The sequence below is a fragment of the Aristolochia californica genome, unplaced genomic scaffold (assembly GCF_029961685.1).
Source record: "Aristolochia californica isolate CCGP_79_NKW_82.1479 unplaced genomic scaffold, dmAriCali1.0.hap1 SCAF_81, whole genome shotgun sequence".
Lineage (NCBI taxonomy): Eukaryota > Viridiplantae > Streptophyta > Magnoliopsida > Piperales > Aristolochiaceae > Aristolochia > Aristolochia californica.
The window spans coordinates 72,389-87,620 of record NW_027182281.1 but is presented as its reverse complement, the minus strand read 5'-3'; the positions used below and the strand labels follow the sequence as shown (position 1 = coordinate 87,620).

The 15,232-nt window shown below is 46.5% G+C and overlaps 1 protein-coding gene and 1 pseudogene across 1 annotated transcript; one reads left to right on the top strand and one right to left on the bottom strand.

Moving 5' to 3' along the window:
* Window positions 1–2,409: 2,409 nt before the first annotated feature.
* Window positions 2,410–2,699, bottom strand: LOC137939710 (uncharacterized; annotated as a pseudogene).
* A 2,826-nt stretch (window positions 2,700–5,525) lies between these two features.
* Window positions 5,526–6,691, top strand: LOC137939709 (small ribosomal subunit protein uS11m-like). Its single transcript, XM_068784865.1, has one exon. It carries the CDS (start codon window positions 5,978–5,980, stop codon window positions 6,533–6,535), a length of 558 nt encoding a protein of 185 aa, XP_068640966.1. The 5' UTR covers window positions 5,526–5,977; the 3' UTR covers window positions 6,536–6,691.
* Window positions 6,692–15,232: the final 8,541 nt, after the last annotated feature.

Sequence of the window (15,232 nt, the reverse complement as noted above, 5' to 3'; positions counted from 1 at the left end):
ATACGCTTAGCGAAAATCATGTTTTTTGATACACCTAGGACATGGATTCTATATGAACCAATGGATCGTGACAAGTCGTTACTACTAGCAATGACTTCCTCTTTCATTACTTCATCCTTTCCATTTCCCTCTCCCTTGTTCTCAGTGACTCATCAAATGGCACTCAGTTCATATCTGTAAGTTCGATCATTGACAAGGTTCAAAGAAAGGGTGGGCCATTGATAAAGAATATATTCCAAACCACAATGCTAGCAGATGCGGGCCTCTGCTTTTCTTTTCATTAATGAAACCTGCCAGTTATTATGGACTCCAATCAAAAGGCAAAATCTAAATATATAGGATTATGGAGGCCTTTGCCTTTTTGTTCAAAATATAAAATAGACGTGGGTGGCCTGTGGTGGTTCTGACAATGTTCGTTCAATCAAGAAGCATTCTTCTTTTTCTTAACTTAAGAAGAGGGAGGAGACAGACTTGGGACCTATGAACGGAACAACACAACAAAGATGATGAAATGAAGAAGAAAGAACGGGAGGCGCCCTATTAGTAAGTTGGCAAGGACTGACGAACTACTTACTTGTGTTTGGTTAACTACTTGACTGACTTGGGGTTCTTTCTCGTAAGTGGTACACCCTGCACGCACACTCACTATATCTATATACGTATACGTTGATAGCCTTTCGGCGCCGCCTCTCTCTACTACATACAGTTGTTTCAGGCCGAACACAAGGTCTTAGGCCCGGATCCGATTATTGTTCGGGTACGAAGCTACGCTATTCAAAGCTGAGAGCGGTTCAAGAACCAATGCAAGCAACCCCGAAGCGCATTCCAGGGATAATAGTTGACTGGGAACTTCTGGAGTTCTTTCTGCGTCCACCGTTCCACATTCCGACGACGCCTCCCGTTCTTTCCTCTCTGAGCGACGAATTGGCTGTTTACAAACAAGCATTCAAGAAAGCAATATGTCTTCTGTTCTGAACTTGATAGACCGGGTGAGCCATGAACATGAGCTATAGGGGTGACGAAAAGAGAGAAGCGTTATGAGGATTGGATTGGGGAGTTTAGAAAAAGGCTCCGAAGGTGTCAAGAGCTAGAATAAGGTCTTCTATTTGAGTTGAGAACCGGAATAATAAGGTAAGTATAAGTATACGAGTTGATAACAGAACAAAGAACCCCAACTTCTAGAGGAAGAAATAATGTTGGTTTCATTTCCAAGTTTTCTTTTCACACTATCGAAATGCGAGTTTCAGTGAGCCCACATTTCGATCAGAGAGAGCCCAGCAAGCCCCAGCTGAAGTGAGCGCTCAAATCAAAGCGAGACGAAGCTCGCCGGCTTCTAGCGCACAAGCCCGCGGGCACTTGCTTTGCTGCCCTTGCGGGCTTAGAGTGCCCGCGGGCACTGCAGCTGCAGAGGCCGTTGGCTTGAGTGAGCCGTCGTGCCCCCCTCTTGCAATTTTTTGCCCACTTGCTGCCATGCGCACACGCCCCTTGGCTCCTTATAGCAATAGTGGCACCCGCGCTTCGCTCGCAGGCGTGAGCGCCGTCGGCTTGAGCGCTTAGGCTTTCGAGCCTCCCTGGATCGTGGTCCGTTGGCTGGTCCTTGTTTGGTCATAAGGATCATCGTTCTTATTAGGTCAGGGGCGGCCGGCCCGGGGGTTACCCGCGATTGGTAATGGCACAACAAGAAGAGGGGTAGGGGAGACAAGGTTACGCGCTGGGTAGCGCAGCGCATCTGTTTCGGGTACAGAGGCGACGAGGGGTGCTAACCCGGCAACCCAACCCAGCAGGGCAGGGGCGGGCCGGCCATAGGTTCGAATCCTGCCACCTTTCTTGTGGATCATCCTGTGGTTACCGGATGATGGGAATAAGCAATTTAGAAATGAGCACGAAATGTCAATAAATTCATTGTCTCATTATTCGTTATTTCCGGGTCTTTTCGTTGCATTCACTTACAACAAGAAACAACCACCAGCGTTTGGTGCAGCACCTGCATTTTGGTGCATTCTTCTTCCTTTCCTTGGTCTTTCGTTCCGTCATCTTCCTAATAACTTATCCAATTACAACGTATTAACCGCTAATGCACCTTTCTTTTATCAAATCTCAGGGACATGGTCTAATCATGAGGGTAGTATTTTATCATGGTGTTGGATCCCAAGTTTTTATGGATTCCTTCTTTGTTACCGGGGTCGACCCCAAAGCCATAATGTTTCAAAACGAGGAGGCCATAGAGAAACTCTTTTTTGTTCCTTTGTCTCGAACTTCGTGAAGAACTCCATTCTATCTCTCCCTCGTTACGAACAAAAAAGTGAGTTGTACACTCCCAAAGTTCTACGAACCCTTGTTGATTCTGAACTTCGTTCGCGAAGGAACCGGACTTTTGACGGGCCAGCCCTTTTTTATGCGCCGCTTTACCCTGGAAGGAAAATGAGCTTTGCTCCTCTGGGCGCTAGGCGCTCCCGTGGTTCGCGAGAAGGAAAAAGGACTCATCTTTTGTTGCATCTGGCACGAGATGAAAAAGAGAGAGCTTCGTCTATTGATGAACAGCGGATTGACTCCGCTGTTGGCATTGCTTTGTTTTTCTCTCCTTTCCTATCAGCGAGTTCCGATCCTTTTGTTCGAAATTTCTTCGTTCGTACCGAACCGCTTGCAGAATCAAATCCTGTTCCACAAGATCAATTATCAGCTATACATCCTCCTTGCATTTATGCCGGAGACGTCGCCAGTGCTATGGGCTTTGGCTTATGTAGATCAAAAATGATGAATGGGATTGTTGCACTCCACTCGCCGCCAATGCGGAAGGATGCCGCCGAAAAGAATGGAACGCTGCTTCGCTCTGCTGGATGCGTCGGATCCCGTATAACAAGAGAGCTCTTTACCCTCAAATTCAAACATGTGGGCGCAAAATGCTATCCTGCTCTATTGTTGCGTAGCAATAGAAGCCTGCTCATGCAGCTTCGGCGGCGCTTTTTCGCCTTCTCTTCGCTCTGGACAGGAGCGCTAATGGACACGGGGAGGGAGCAGGCGAAGCGTGTCGTTCGTAATGGAAAGAAAGATACCACTACTTCGCCTCTTTGTTGGACCGCCGGCGCGAACACTGTGGTCTCTGACCAGGACCAGGAACCCATTCGAATTTGGATCTTGACATGTCGGTTGTTTTTAACCGTAGGCATCTTGCCAGGAAGTTGGTGGGCTCATCATGAATTAGGTCGGGGTGGCTGGTGGTTTCGGGATCCCGTAGAAAATGCTTCTTTTATGCCTCGGGTATTAGCCACAGCTCGTATTCATTCAGTAATTCTACCCCTTCTGAATTCTTGGACCTCGCTTCTTAATATTGTGACTCTTCCATGCTGTGTCTCAGGAACCTCTTCAATACGGTCCGGATTGCTAGCTCCCGTTCATAGTTCTGCTACAGATGATACACGAGGAATCTTTTTATGGCTGTTCTTCCCCGGCATATCTATGATTCTTTTCTCCCAGATGAAGCAGCAGGCATCGGTCCGTAGAACCTATAAAAAAGAGATGGTTGTGGCGCGAAGTACTCTTGTGCACCTACGTCACTCGGCTCGCGCGCAACCCCGCCCCGTTATGTTATGGAAGAATTGAGCTTCTTGCTGGGCTGGTTATTCAGAGCCAGCAATTGGCTGCCTGATTTCGTCCCGTCCGTTGCGCTTCGGGGGTAACTGTGGCGTGGCTGAATGTAGAGCAGTCCGCTCCTACAGCGTTTGATCAGTAGATTATTTAGAACTTCGGAAGATGGTCAAGGTAGCTTGCTTCCAAGCCACAGCACTAGATGCGCATGTAGTCGTAGTAGTTGGCCCATCATGCCTCTGTTCGTTACTATACTACTTCGGATGAATGGGGAATTACGAAGCTCTTTGATCTGCAGAATAAGGCCTACGAGCTCTCTGTTTTATGGCAGAGATCTCTCTACACCGAGGAACCGAATAACAATGGATCGAAGCCCTCCTCTTCCTTCCAATTAGTGAGATTCCCCGGTGTGGCCGGCCCCGACTACATGGGAACAGATCCTTCTTCCTCGGAATCGAGACTTTTTACCAATTGTCACTTCTAGCGCACAAGCCCCTTAGCCATAGGGCACTGCAGCTTTCTCGCGAGCTCTTTCTTCTCTTTTACATCTCGAAATCGAGCGGGCTTCAAAAAGTGCCCCTCTTGCAACTTTGGGCCCACTTGCTGCCATGCGCACACGCCCCTTGGCTCCTATTGCTATAAGGGGCGTGTGCGCTTGAAAGCCCCCCTATGGAGTCAAGCTGGCTCGCTTCGCTTTTCTCGCTCGCTGGCTTTCGCGTGCAGCTAGCGCGCACTGGAGTTTTCCCTTTACTAGTAGGGGCGCGTCAAGCTAGGCCTGATTAACACTGGAAAATCAATCAATAAGAGACAGAAGCTACCAGCAGTGGGATTAACAATCATATCAATGTTGGGCAAAGGAACTACTTTGGACAATTATTTTATATCTCCGAAATCACTGCGGATTCTGATGCCCCCAGTGGCCAAGGAAACTGGGACAAGGAGATCCGATCTTCATAATCAATGGGACGAATGTTTTGATACCTCCAAGAGCGCACGAATTCCTGCCTTTTTTAACCGAAGGAGCTCATAACTTTATGATGCATTTTCCTCAATTCCTGCTTAACCGGCTTGGCATCGGACCGTACAACCAAGCGGTGCTACTCTACCAAGGAGGAATCGGGACCGATAAGACCATGCAAAAACATCTATGTATTAAGCCAGAAGAGAGGTCAGAGCTGCTTTTTTATCGAAAAAAGATTGCAGCCCTCAGCTGAGTAATCTTGGGGCTGTCCTCGCGAGATTGAAAAAAACTGCCTTTTCGACTAGCAAGGAAGAGCCGTCTTCAATCTGAGTTGGTGCTGGTGGTAAATGAAACTTCTTTGCCAAGATCGAAACTTGTAGCGAAACAGGGCCGGCCAGCCGGATGATTTTTTATGCAAGTCATGAGTGTATGATCGGGAGCCATCTCTTCTATCGTTTCGGGGGAAGATCCCAACCCGAGGTAACGAAGAAGCCCACTCCATGATTTCATGCATTACTCTTCAGGCTAGAAGTAGCTATTTCCCCAGCGGAGAACAGCTAAGGTCCAGTGTGTTGGAAATGCAGCATAGATGATAGGACTTTGAAATGGAGCTATGGGTCCTCGCATTCATTAGCTACCGGTGCCATGCTCGAATATAATATCTTCAAATCCTTGATGTCTTGGTGGGTTGTTCCCGTATGTATCAAGTCGGTGACTGATAGGTAGGAGATCTCGTATATATCTGGATAGAAAGATAGATAACTATAGGGAGTCGTTTTTGTGCATTCATTCATGTACAAAGGTTTAGGTTATCTAGGTACTATGGTTGTTCTCAACCCGGTGGGCTTGTCCCTTTTGCTGTTACAAACTCTGTACGTAGTGGTTCCTCTCCCTTTGCTGAGATCCAATCCAAGAGGTTCTTCCAGTGTTTGAATGTCCCGGGTTCTCTATCATCATAAATAATAGGTGTGGATGGGCTAGATAAGTCAATTCTGATTACAGCTAAAAGAAAGGGAATTGCTCTTCCCGAAGTCAGACTAAGACCGAGTTCTTCGCACACTTCGCACACGCCCCTTATAGCAATAGGGGCTGCAGTGCCCGGCGGCTTGTGCGCTAGCACACGCCCAAAGTAGCAATAGGTGCCGTAGGCACTCTTGCTATCAGGTAGAAAGCCCCTGTACGCAAGAGGGGCACTTTTTGAAGCGGGGCTCAAACCATGCCTCAAGGAAACCGTAGCCCAGTAACCCAAAGGCTCTTCCGAGAGATCCGAGAGACATGGTTCAACTACAACTAATAGTGCACCTTCTCCCACGCATTTCTCAGTAACCACTGAGCACAATTCTTATCTGAAACTACGAACAAGATCTTAAAGCTGTCTCAATAATTGCGGCTCTGGGATTAAGAGTAGAGTTTCTTGTGTCTTATGGATCCATGGAAGACTTATTAGCTAAATTCACTTCTAATACGATGCCCCAGGAAAAAACGACGGCCGAGCGCGTAGAGCAACAAGTTATTGCGGACAGGAGTTTCAAATCCATGAACTTCGTACAGAGCATCTCGGAGGAAGATGAGCAATTGGAGCGGAAAAACAAAGATTTTGTCCATTTACCACCGATCCACAATAAGACCTTTGTTACCGTGACGGATGCTAGGGGGAATAAAAAAACTGGGGCCTCCGCAGGTTGTTTGGAGGAAAGAAAAGGGGGGTCTCGTCTTTCTCGGTATGCAGCTGGAGCAACTGCAGAACATGTAGGGCGATCCGCCAGAAAGATGGGGATGAAGTCGGTTGTAATGAAAGTGAAAGGATCCACTTTTTTCAGGAAAAAGAAAGCTGTGATCTTGAGCTGGAGAGAAGGTTATACCTTTGCTGAGTGTAAGCGAAGTGAAGGAGTAGGAGATCAATCTCAAATTATGTACATCCACGATGTGACCCAACTTCCACATAATGGATGCCGACTCCCCAGGAAACGTCGTGTTCAAATAGTTTAGTTCCAACAATGAAGTTATCCATTTTCACTTGACAACAATTCCGGAAAAAATCTGACTCGGAGGGAAGTGGGAGGGAGCCTTACGCTAGCGCACAAGCCGCCGGGCACTTGCTGCCATACGCACAGCGCACACTAAAGCGGGCACAGCTAGCGCACAAGCCGCCGGGCGTCAAGTGCCCTAAGGCTTGTGCGCTAGTTGCCCCCTATGCTTTGGGGCTAAGCGCACACGCCCCTATTGTGTAAAGGGGCCCGCATGGCTACTATTGCTATTGTAGGCTTGGGGCTTGTGCGCTTGCGGCGTGGCCTTCTTTTGAAGCTGGGCTCCTGGGCAGAATTAGATGGCTGTCATCCCAAGTTTTGTCTCTGATCACAGGCCAGTAGAACATAACTGCCTAGAACGGCCAAAGCTGGGACCCATTCCATTCAGATGTGATCAGACATGGTTTGAGAATCCAGGGTGTTCTGAACCATCCAGCAGCAAGTGGAGAAGGAAAAGTTTCACCCTCCTGTCTTCTCAAAGCAAAGCTCAAATCCTGGACCTTGAGCTTCCAGAAAGACAGGGAGGAAAGAAAGGAAGACTGAAGTGGATATAAGAACGAAACTTGAAATAAGAAAAAGGTAAATCACAAAATAGGATGCAACAGATTAACTATGTGAGAAGGAAGCTGGGTATATTAGAGCAACCATTAGAAACTGGAAAAGAAGAGATTCTCAGACGATTTCTCAATACGGTTGCTAAGCATTGTCAATCGTCGAAATTCCAACTTCATAGCTTCAATTCAGAATGACCAGGGAACCCACAAACGAGACGAGATCAAGAAGGAGAAAGAGGCGAGGCAACAACCTTCTTTCTTCAGCAAAAAACTGGATGGAGAAGAGGTGATAGAAGAGCAAGCCAAGAAAGGATGCTGGAAAATAGATAGGATCCACTGGGAATGACACATTCAAAGATGAACCAGTGAGTACTGAAACTATTAGGTAATATTCGAGAGCAAGCCAAATAAAGCCCCAGGCCCGGACGGCTTTCAAGTTAACCTATTCCGGGACTACTTTCAACGAGATCTAGTGGAATTTAGGGGAAATGGGTCAGTAAACTCATCATTTATCTCCCTGATCCCAAAGGAAACCAGACCTGAGAAGTTAGAGAGATTCAGACCTTCCACAGCGACAAAGGTCATAGCAAACAGATTGGGGAGAAAGAACTTCATTCACAGCAAGGAAGAAGGGTAAAAAAGGACAGAAGCATCACGGAGAACATATGTAGTGTCCAAGAAGCAATCTATGAAGCCAAACGAGGGAAAAGAAAAGAAGACGGATGATAGTCAAACTGGACATGGACAGCGCATATGACAGGCTAAATTTGAGATTCATCTTTCAAATAATCTTTCTTTAATAAGAGCCCTGCATTTCAAAGGATTGCTGCAATGGTAAATGGCAGACGCAGACCAGGAAGCTAGTATTTGCAGTGAATCCCCCTACCTATACATAATGAATGCCGAAATCCTGGGTAGATGACTCAACAGAGCAATGGAAGAAGGGGGGAGATCAGGTATGTATGCTTCTAGCCCCGACAGCAAGAGCAATGAATCATTGGCTTTTCGCCGATTACACGAAACTAGTAGGGGAAGCATCATCCAAGGAAGGGTCTCCGAGAAATTCTAGAGCAGTTCTGCAGAGCCTCTGGAGCAGCAATTCACTCTTTGAAAAGCTCCTCTAAGAGAAGAGAGCCCAGAAAAGAAAAAAAGAGATTATGGGCATCAGTGCAGCTAGGAGTGAAATCTATTCATATAAAGTCAAGTAAGTCCCCGGGAAAAGACAAGCCTGAAAGACTGGTAAGCGGTCATAGAGCAAATCCAACGAAGAATAATTGAACTTCCGCAATCGGTACGGTGGCTATCGCTCCCTGGAAGAGTCAAACTTCAAAAAGTGGGGAAATCTTTGATAGAACCTTGACAGGGGTGGAAGAGCGTATAGATCAAATCATGAGAGAATTGTTATGGAACGGCACAGTAAAAGGGTAGTATTTCGGTTTGCCAACCGGGTCTCGCGGTGGGAGGCCGAATGCTCAGAGCTAAACAATTATGGATAACTCTAACATCTTCGACTCTGTGGGCGGAAATAGCTTAATGGTAATGGTAGAGAAAAACCTTTCGAAGAATGACTAGATTAAGCGCACAAGCCCCAAGTAGTAATAGGCGCCGTAGGCTCTCTGTATACTAGGGGCGGAGCACAAAGTAGTAATAGGGGGCACTTGCTGCCCGCGGGCACAACGCGCACAAGCCCAAAGGCCATAGGGGGCACCGCACACGCCCCTTGTAGCAAGAGGCGCCTATGGCTCTCGCCTATGGCTCTCTTGCTACAAGGGGCTGCGCCCCTTGTAGCAAGAGGCGCCGTAGGCTCTCTGTATACAAGGGGCGGAGCACCTTTACTACAGAGGGCGCTTATTGCCGAACCAGCAGTTGCAGTGCCCTATTGCTACAAGGGGCGTGAGCGCTAGCTTTATAGTCCTGGGGTGCTTCCATAGCTCCCTTCTACCAGAGCAAAAGTTGCTGCCATAAACATTGGTGATTTTCCATGTTTTCCCCGTTTCAATTTCAGTAACTATAGCAGTCATGAATTGCTTGCCAGGCCCAATTTCCCTGTCAAAGCTTTTGTGCCCGGCTAGCCGAGCATGAATTGTGGTACTTTTTCCCTCGTCGGGAAAAGAAAGTAGGATCCAATCCAGCCGGAGAATTCGGCTACCGCCGGTAAGCAGTTATTGCCGGCCCTTGCTGGGAGCGGAAGAGGAAAGGGCCAACAGCTGCTTTTCTTCTCACGACAGACCTCAAGGTCAGGTTCATGCCGTGACGCATAAGATCCCATGTGTCCCTGCAAGAGGCAAGCCCCGCCCTCTAAGCAAGTATATATGGGTCGACTCCCCGCTATGTTCTTTTTGTTTTTGGGGGCGGGGCGGGTTGGGCCGGTAGGACCTGCCCGATCCGCCCAGAGCACATAGGGAAGGAAACACCGGTTATGAGGTTATTGAGGGCTACCATAATATAATAATAAGAGCTAAAATCTGCTATCTCCTTACCTTCGGAAATGTCAGGACTTGAGTCATCCTACGTGACAGGAGTAACAGTCATCTAGGCGCTTAATATACCTTTGATATGGCACTACGTATGTCGCATAATTGGGAGCTGGAAAGGGCTATATACGAGGCGCATGATATGGCACTAAATATGGCGCTTAATAAGCTGCTTGATATGGCGCTCAATATGGCCCGAGACCCATGGCGCATAAAAAGTCCGCCTCCCCCCACCCCGAGCTACACGGGGCAGTACCCACCTGGGAGTTGCCCAGATGGGCGGGCTAAGAGGGTCAGACGTTAAGTAGGGAAGGTACGGGGTAATCTGTCCAGATAAAGGGGTACCGGTCTACTTCGTGCTGGACCGTTAGCCTGGGGGCCATAAGCCGCCAGACCCGGGCTTATCCTTTCCGGCACGACAGAGCGGGAGGGCGGAGTCGAGCCTCCAAGGACTTTCGCCCGCCGTGGGTCGTTGGCTAAGGTGACCTCTGGCAACCCACGAGCTTGACTTGTTCTTCCCAAGAGGGAGAGCCTATACCCCTCGCGCCATAAGGGGCGATCTTGGGGGATACGCATATGTATGGATGGTTGTTAGGCGTATCAAACAAGTCTGCCTGTGATTAAATTGGTTAATCTTGGTGCTTTTGGAGCCGAGTAACCGGGAATATAAACCAGAACAATGGGCTATCTCGATATTGATATGCTACTGATGAATCTATCCCTGGAACCGGGTAAACTGCGAGTGCTCTCGCTTCCTCTACCTTCACAGCGAGGTAGACTTTGCTATCACTCATCGGAAAAACCAATTGCTCGTGCGTGAGACACCAGTTCTTTAGTGCGAATGAAGATAAGTAATCAGTGTGGTTCGGGGCCCGTTAGAATTCCAACTGGATCGATAACTTAATAAAGAACTCCCGGTGCTTCTTACTAGGCCTCTGTCACCATTTCCTCTACCGCAAAAAAGAAAAACTGGATCCAAGAAATTCAACATTCATTTACAAGGATGTCCAACAAGGATGTCTTCTTTCTTGAATTAGAATTTCTTCAATTCTTTCTTTCATTCTCATTGAAGAAATTCATTATCATTGAAGAAATTCATTTCATTCATTGTCATTTCATTCTTTGTCTTCTTTCTTTATCTTTCTCTTTCTTTCATTCTCATTGAAGAAATGAATTGCATTTCATGAATTGTAACATGAATTTGCAAGTGAAAATAGTCTTCTTTCTTTCATTCTCATTTAAGAAATTCATTCTCATTTCATTCATTTGCCAAAGGATTCTTTCTTTAATTAGAATTGAATGAATTTGCAAGGATGTCTTCTTTCTTGAATTAGAATTGAATGAATTTGCATTTCATTCTTTCTTTCATTTCTCTTTTTTGAATTATAGCAGCGGACTTCCTTAGCCGTCTTGTCTTCTCTCTAAAGCTAAGGAGGCGAACCCAGCTTCAAAGCCGTCTCGCCCTTATCGCATATGGGGCGGTTTTTCAGCTTAAAGGCTCACGTTTTTTGTCTGGGGTGTTCAATCGTAAAGTCTAATGCCAGCTCATCCCCCCCCCCATTGCTCAGTGCTCCCTGCTGCTAAGGCAGGTACCCAAAGTTGCTATTGTAGTTTTCCGGGTCAGAAAGAGGCATTGAAAAACTCCTTTTCCTAGGAGAGCATACTCCAACATCGGAAAGAAATTAGTTCTATCCCGCCGGACTTAGGAGAATGAATCGCTCCATCATCAATCAGTCAAGCCGAGAGTAGCGGAAATGGAAGATCTTACTGTCCGCTCTAGATTGCACCTCTGTAGTGTCCGAGTGGAGATCTCTTATCTCCCCTTACTAATATAGGGCTTACTAATAGGGCTCTAAAGCTCAGCTGAAGATAAAGGGGAACAAAAGCCCTTTCTTCACACAGCCCGGAATCCATAAGTGATCAAGGAAGGCTTTATTTTACTAGCACTTCCACTCGCTGATTCGATCGGCCTTCACAAAGCTACTGCCCCGGGAGTCCAATACCTTCGCTACTGGTTGAACTCTGGTCCGTTTCACCCGCTTTTCACCTTCGCTACCGGTATCCCTTTCTATTCTAAGGGGAACGAGCAGAAATCAGGCCCTTCGGGTGCAACCGAACTTGGTGATATAGTTCAGGGAAATTCCGGGAGCAACCCTAGTGGTGGCATTCACCAATTGGACCGGTGGTAATGCAGGATCCGGGCCCTATAAGCAATAGTGAATAGAAGGAGTGGAGGAGCCCGCTTCCGGTTCTTCCTGCTCCTACAGAAGTAACCGTACGTAGTAAACGGGGGCAAGCTTTTATAATGAACAAAATCAAGAGCCCCTGACTTCGCTAAATTATAGAGACCCAACTTCGCGTCGGTTTATCTGATCCCTCACTCAGCTCAGGTTGTAATTAACCAACAATACTTCGCAAAGGTTCAACCGTGTCACCGTTGGTTTAACCGCGCGCGCTACGGTTTCATTGAATGAAATTTCATTTCATTGAAAAAGATTGAACCTTCGGTTCGGGAAGGATTAGAGTCGAACCTGTTCGATGCCCTATAAGGGTCTTTCTTTGTAGTAACACCACAGACAATACCTTTACCACGCCACGATAGGTCGGGTCCTTCTTTTCCGGCCGGTTGGTCCATTTCTGTTTCCAATCGAACCCGAAATGACGCAGTTTAGTAGCAAGGACCCGGCCCTGATATGTTCTGGGCGGAGGGCGGCCTTCCTGTGCCTCATTACCTCCTCCACATAGAGAGAGCTGCTACGCCAGATAATCGCGATCTGCCACTTCTTGACCGGTGGCATTTCTTTCTCGAAGATTCTTCATCAGCTCCCGGAATCGCGGCAAGACATGAGATCTCGGAATGCGGTTAGCTATTCAATCTTTCTCGAATCCCTGGCAGCTTTCTCAATTCAGGTCTTGGAAACGAGAGGCGCCCTATTAGTAAGTTGGCAAGGACCAAGCGGTAGCGAAGTAAGGGCCCTATAATTATAGTTAGTTCAACCAGTAGCGAACCTCCAGTGCAGCCAATTATTCTTAGTGCTTCGAACTTACTTAAGAGGGCCCAATTCACGCCTTACTTGATAGTATGTCGCTTGCTTACTAATAGGGCAACAAACAAACAAGGGAGAACCTTCGCTAGCTCAGCCGGTTAAGTAAACATTGGACACAGGATCGGAGGTTCTTTTTCCCTCGTCCTGGTGGGGTGGGTCCCAAGGACACAGCGCAAGCGGCCCGACACCGAACGACTCCCTAAATTAGCTCATGGGGGATGTGGGAAATGCCCGGAATTGAACCATTCATTTCTAACAGTTTTCTTTCTTCATTATCATTTAGAAAAGAAAATGAAAGAAAGAATGAAATGACAATGAATGTCATTTCATTCTTTGTCAGACTTCTTTCTTTCTAAGATCAGATGTCTTCTTTCTTTCATTATCATTGATTCATTCATTTTCAAGGAAAGGATGTCTTCTTTCTTTCATTCTCATTTCATTCATTTGCATTTCATTCTTTCATTCGTCTTTATTCAATTCAATTCATTTCTTCAATTCTCATTCTGAAATAAAACAAAGAAAGAAAAAGAATGCCAAACGCTTGCTAAGTCACGTACGGCGGGCAGTGAAAACGCGAGATAAGGCTGCAAGTGCCCCCCTCTTACTACAAGCTGGCTCGCATCGCTTTGAGCGCTTCGCTCGCAGGCGTGAGCGCAGGAAACAAGCCTACGCTTTTTGGCCTATTCTTGCTGGATTCCCCTGCATGATCGGTAGGTCCGCTAGAAGTGCCTCAGCTAGTGAAGTAGTTGAGCCTCGAAAGCCTACTTACCAACCAAACTTGCGATCGTCGGTAGCCGCAGAACTCGTTTAGGTGGCTGTTCGCCTTTGGATCTTCACTTCAATAGTTGTCTAAGATAGCAGCGGCGGTAGATTGGGGAATGCTAATCTAATAGAGGAATTCTAATCTTTCCAGGAAAGCCTCTTCTTTCTGGTCTCCATCAAGTGGATTCTTCACCTGGACAAAGATAAGGAGAGGAAGAGATAGAATTCTGGAGAGAATTGATCGTATGCTAGTAAGTGAGGAGGCGCTGTCTTTTGTCAAGGTCAAACGTCAAGTGATTCCTAATTCTATATCTGACTTCCGCCCGGATTAATCAGTCTCCTACCCTTGGTCCTATCCCGTCCCGTTCAGATTAGAACGGAACTGGCTCATTCACCCCGAATGCAGGGAGCAATCAAACTCAAGCGCGAAAGCCGTAGCGCGTTTGGCATTCTTTTTCTTTCTTTTGAAATTCAATTTCATTCATTGTAATTTCATTCTTTGATTTTCGATACAGATAGGTACACTGAACACCAACCCAATCTCGACAATCAAAGTACAAGCAACGGGGTAAAATAGATTTAAAAAGAAGAAGAATTATACATATAATTCGTTCAAAAAGGAATTTAGAAATGAGAATTCAAGAAAGAAATGTAAAGAATTTCAGAAATTCTAATGAAAGAAATAAGACATCCTTGCAAATTCATTCATCAATTTAGAAAGATAATGAAAGAATGAAATGCAAATTCATTCATCAATGAGAATGAAAGAAAGAAGACATCTTAGCCAAGTAGAAAGAAAACATCTTGCGTTTTCAGGCTTGAAGCGAGCCAGAAAGCGCTCAAGCCTCCGCCTATGAAAAGCCGTTGCGCCCCTTTGATTTCAGTTCGGTCAGGCCGAAAGGGCCTATACCTATCTATTCACATTACCTGGACCCGTGGATTCAGGGTCTTCGGAAGCTTCGTCTCTACCTTGAGATTCGGCAAGTGACCTAGGTAAATGATTACTCTTCTACGGTCTCAGTCCGGAATGAGGCTTTAGCTGCTGCTTTGGATGCTGCTGCGGGAAATGCGACTTCGGAAGAAAAGAAATATCTTATTTCGAGAGAAACTAGAACTATGGGTTCAGGAAAAACCGAGCCCGAGAGCTTACTTGCAGCTTTAGTGCCCGCTTAGCTATTATTAGAATTATTCTCATAATTCATTCTAATTATAATAAAAAAAGAAAAAAGAGATTCCTTGGGATTGTTCTTGGGCTTGGCGAGGCATTCTTCGTGTTAGGGACTTCGCTACATGGTGTATCCGACATCTCATTGGAGATGGGTCCACCACTAATTTATGGTTCGACCCGTGGCTCCCGGTGGGCCGCCTTATTGATTCTTTTGGGGATAGATTACGCAATGATACCGCTTTGTCTAGTGTTGCGAAGGTCTCGGAAATTATTGAAGAAGGGCGGTGGGGAAGGTAGATAGCGAGCGAGTGGGTCAAGATGTGGGAGGACTTCACTGGCAAAGAGTGAGTTGCCGGGGTAGGGGAATGAGTTTCAACAGAATATGAAGGGAAAGGGAAGGAGAATTGAGCAAGCTTTGAAGGTCACAGGCTACACTTAGCTATTATTCTCAGATATCATTCATATTATAATGTTATGTTCTTTGCCCTACTGTTTGAAGTCTGGCTTTCTTCATAAGTCATCAAGGATCTTAGCCAAACGGTGACCGGCTTTCGCGAAAGCACTTTGGGCGCAGGTTTCTCGATCAACTAGCTTACTAAATGAAGAAAGACACTGTTATTATATACGAAATTAAGATAAGATAGAGAAGAAGAA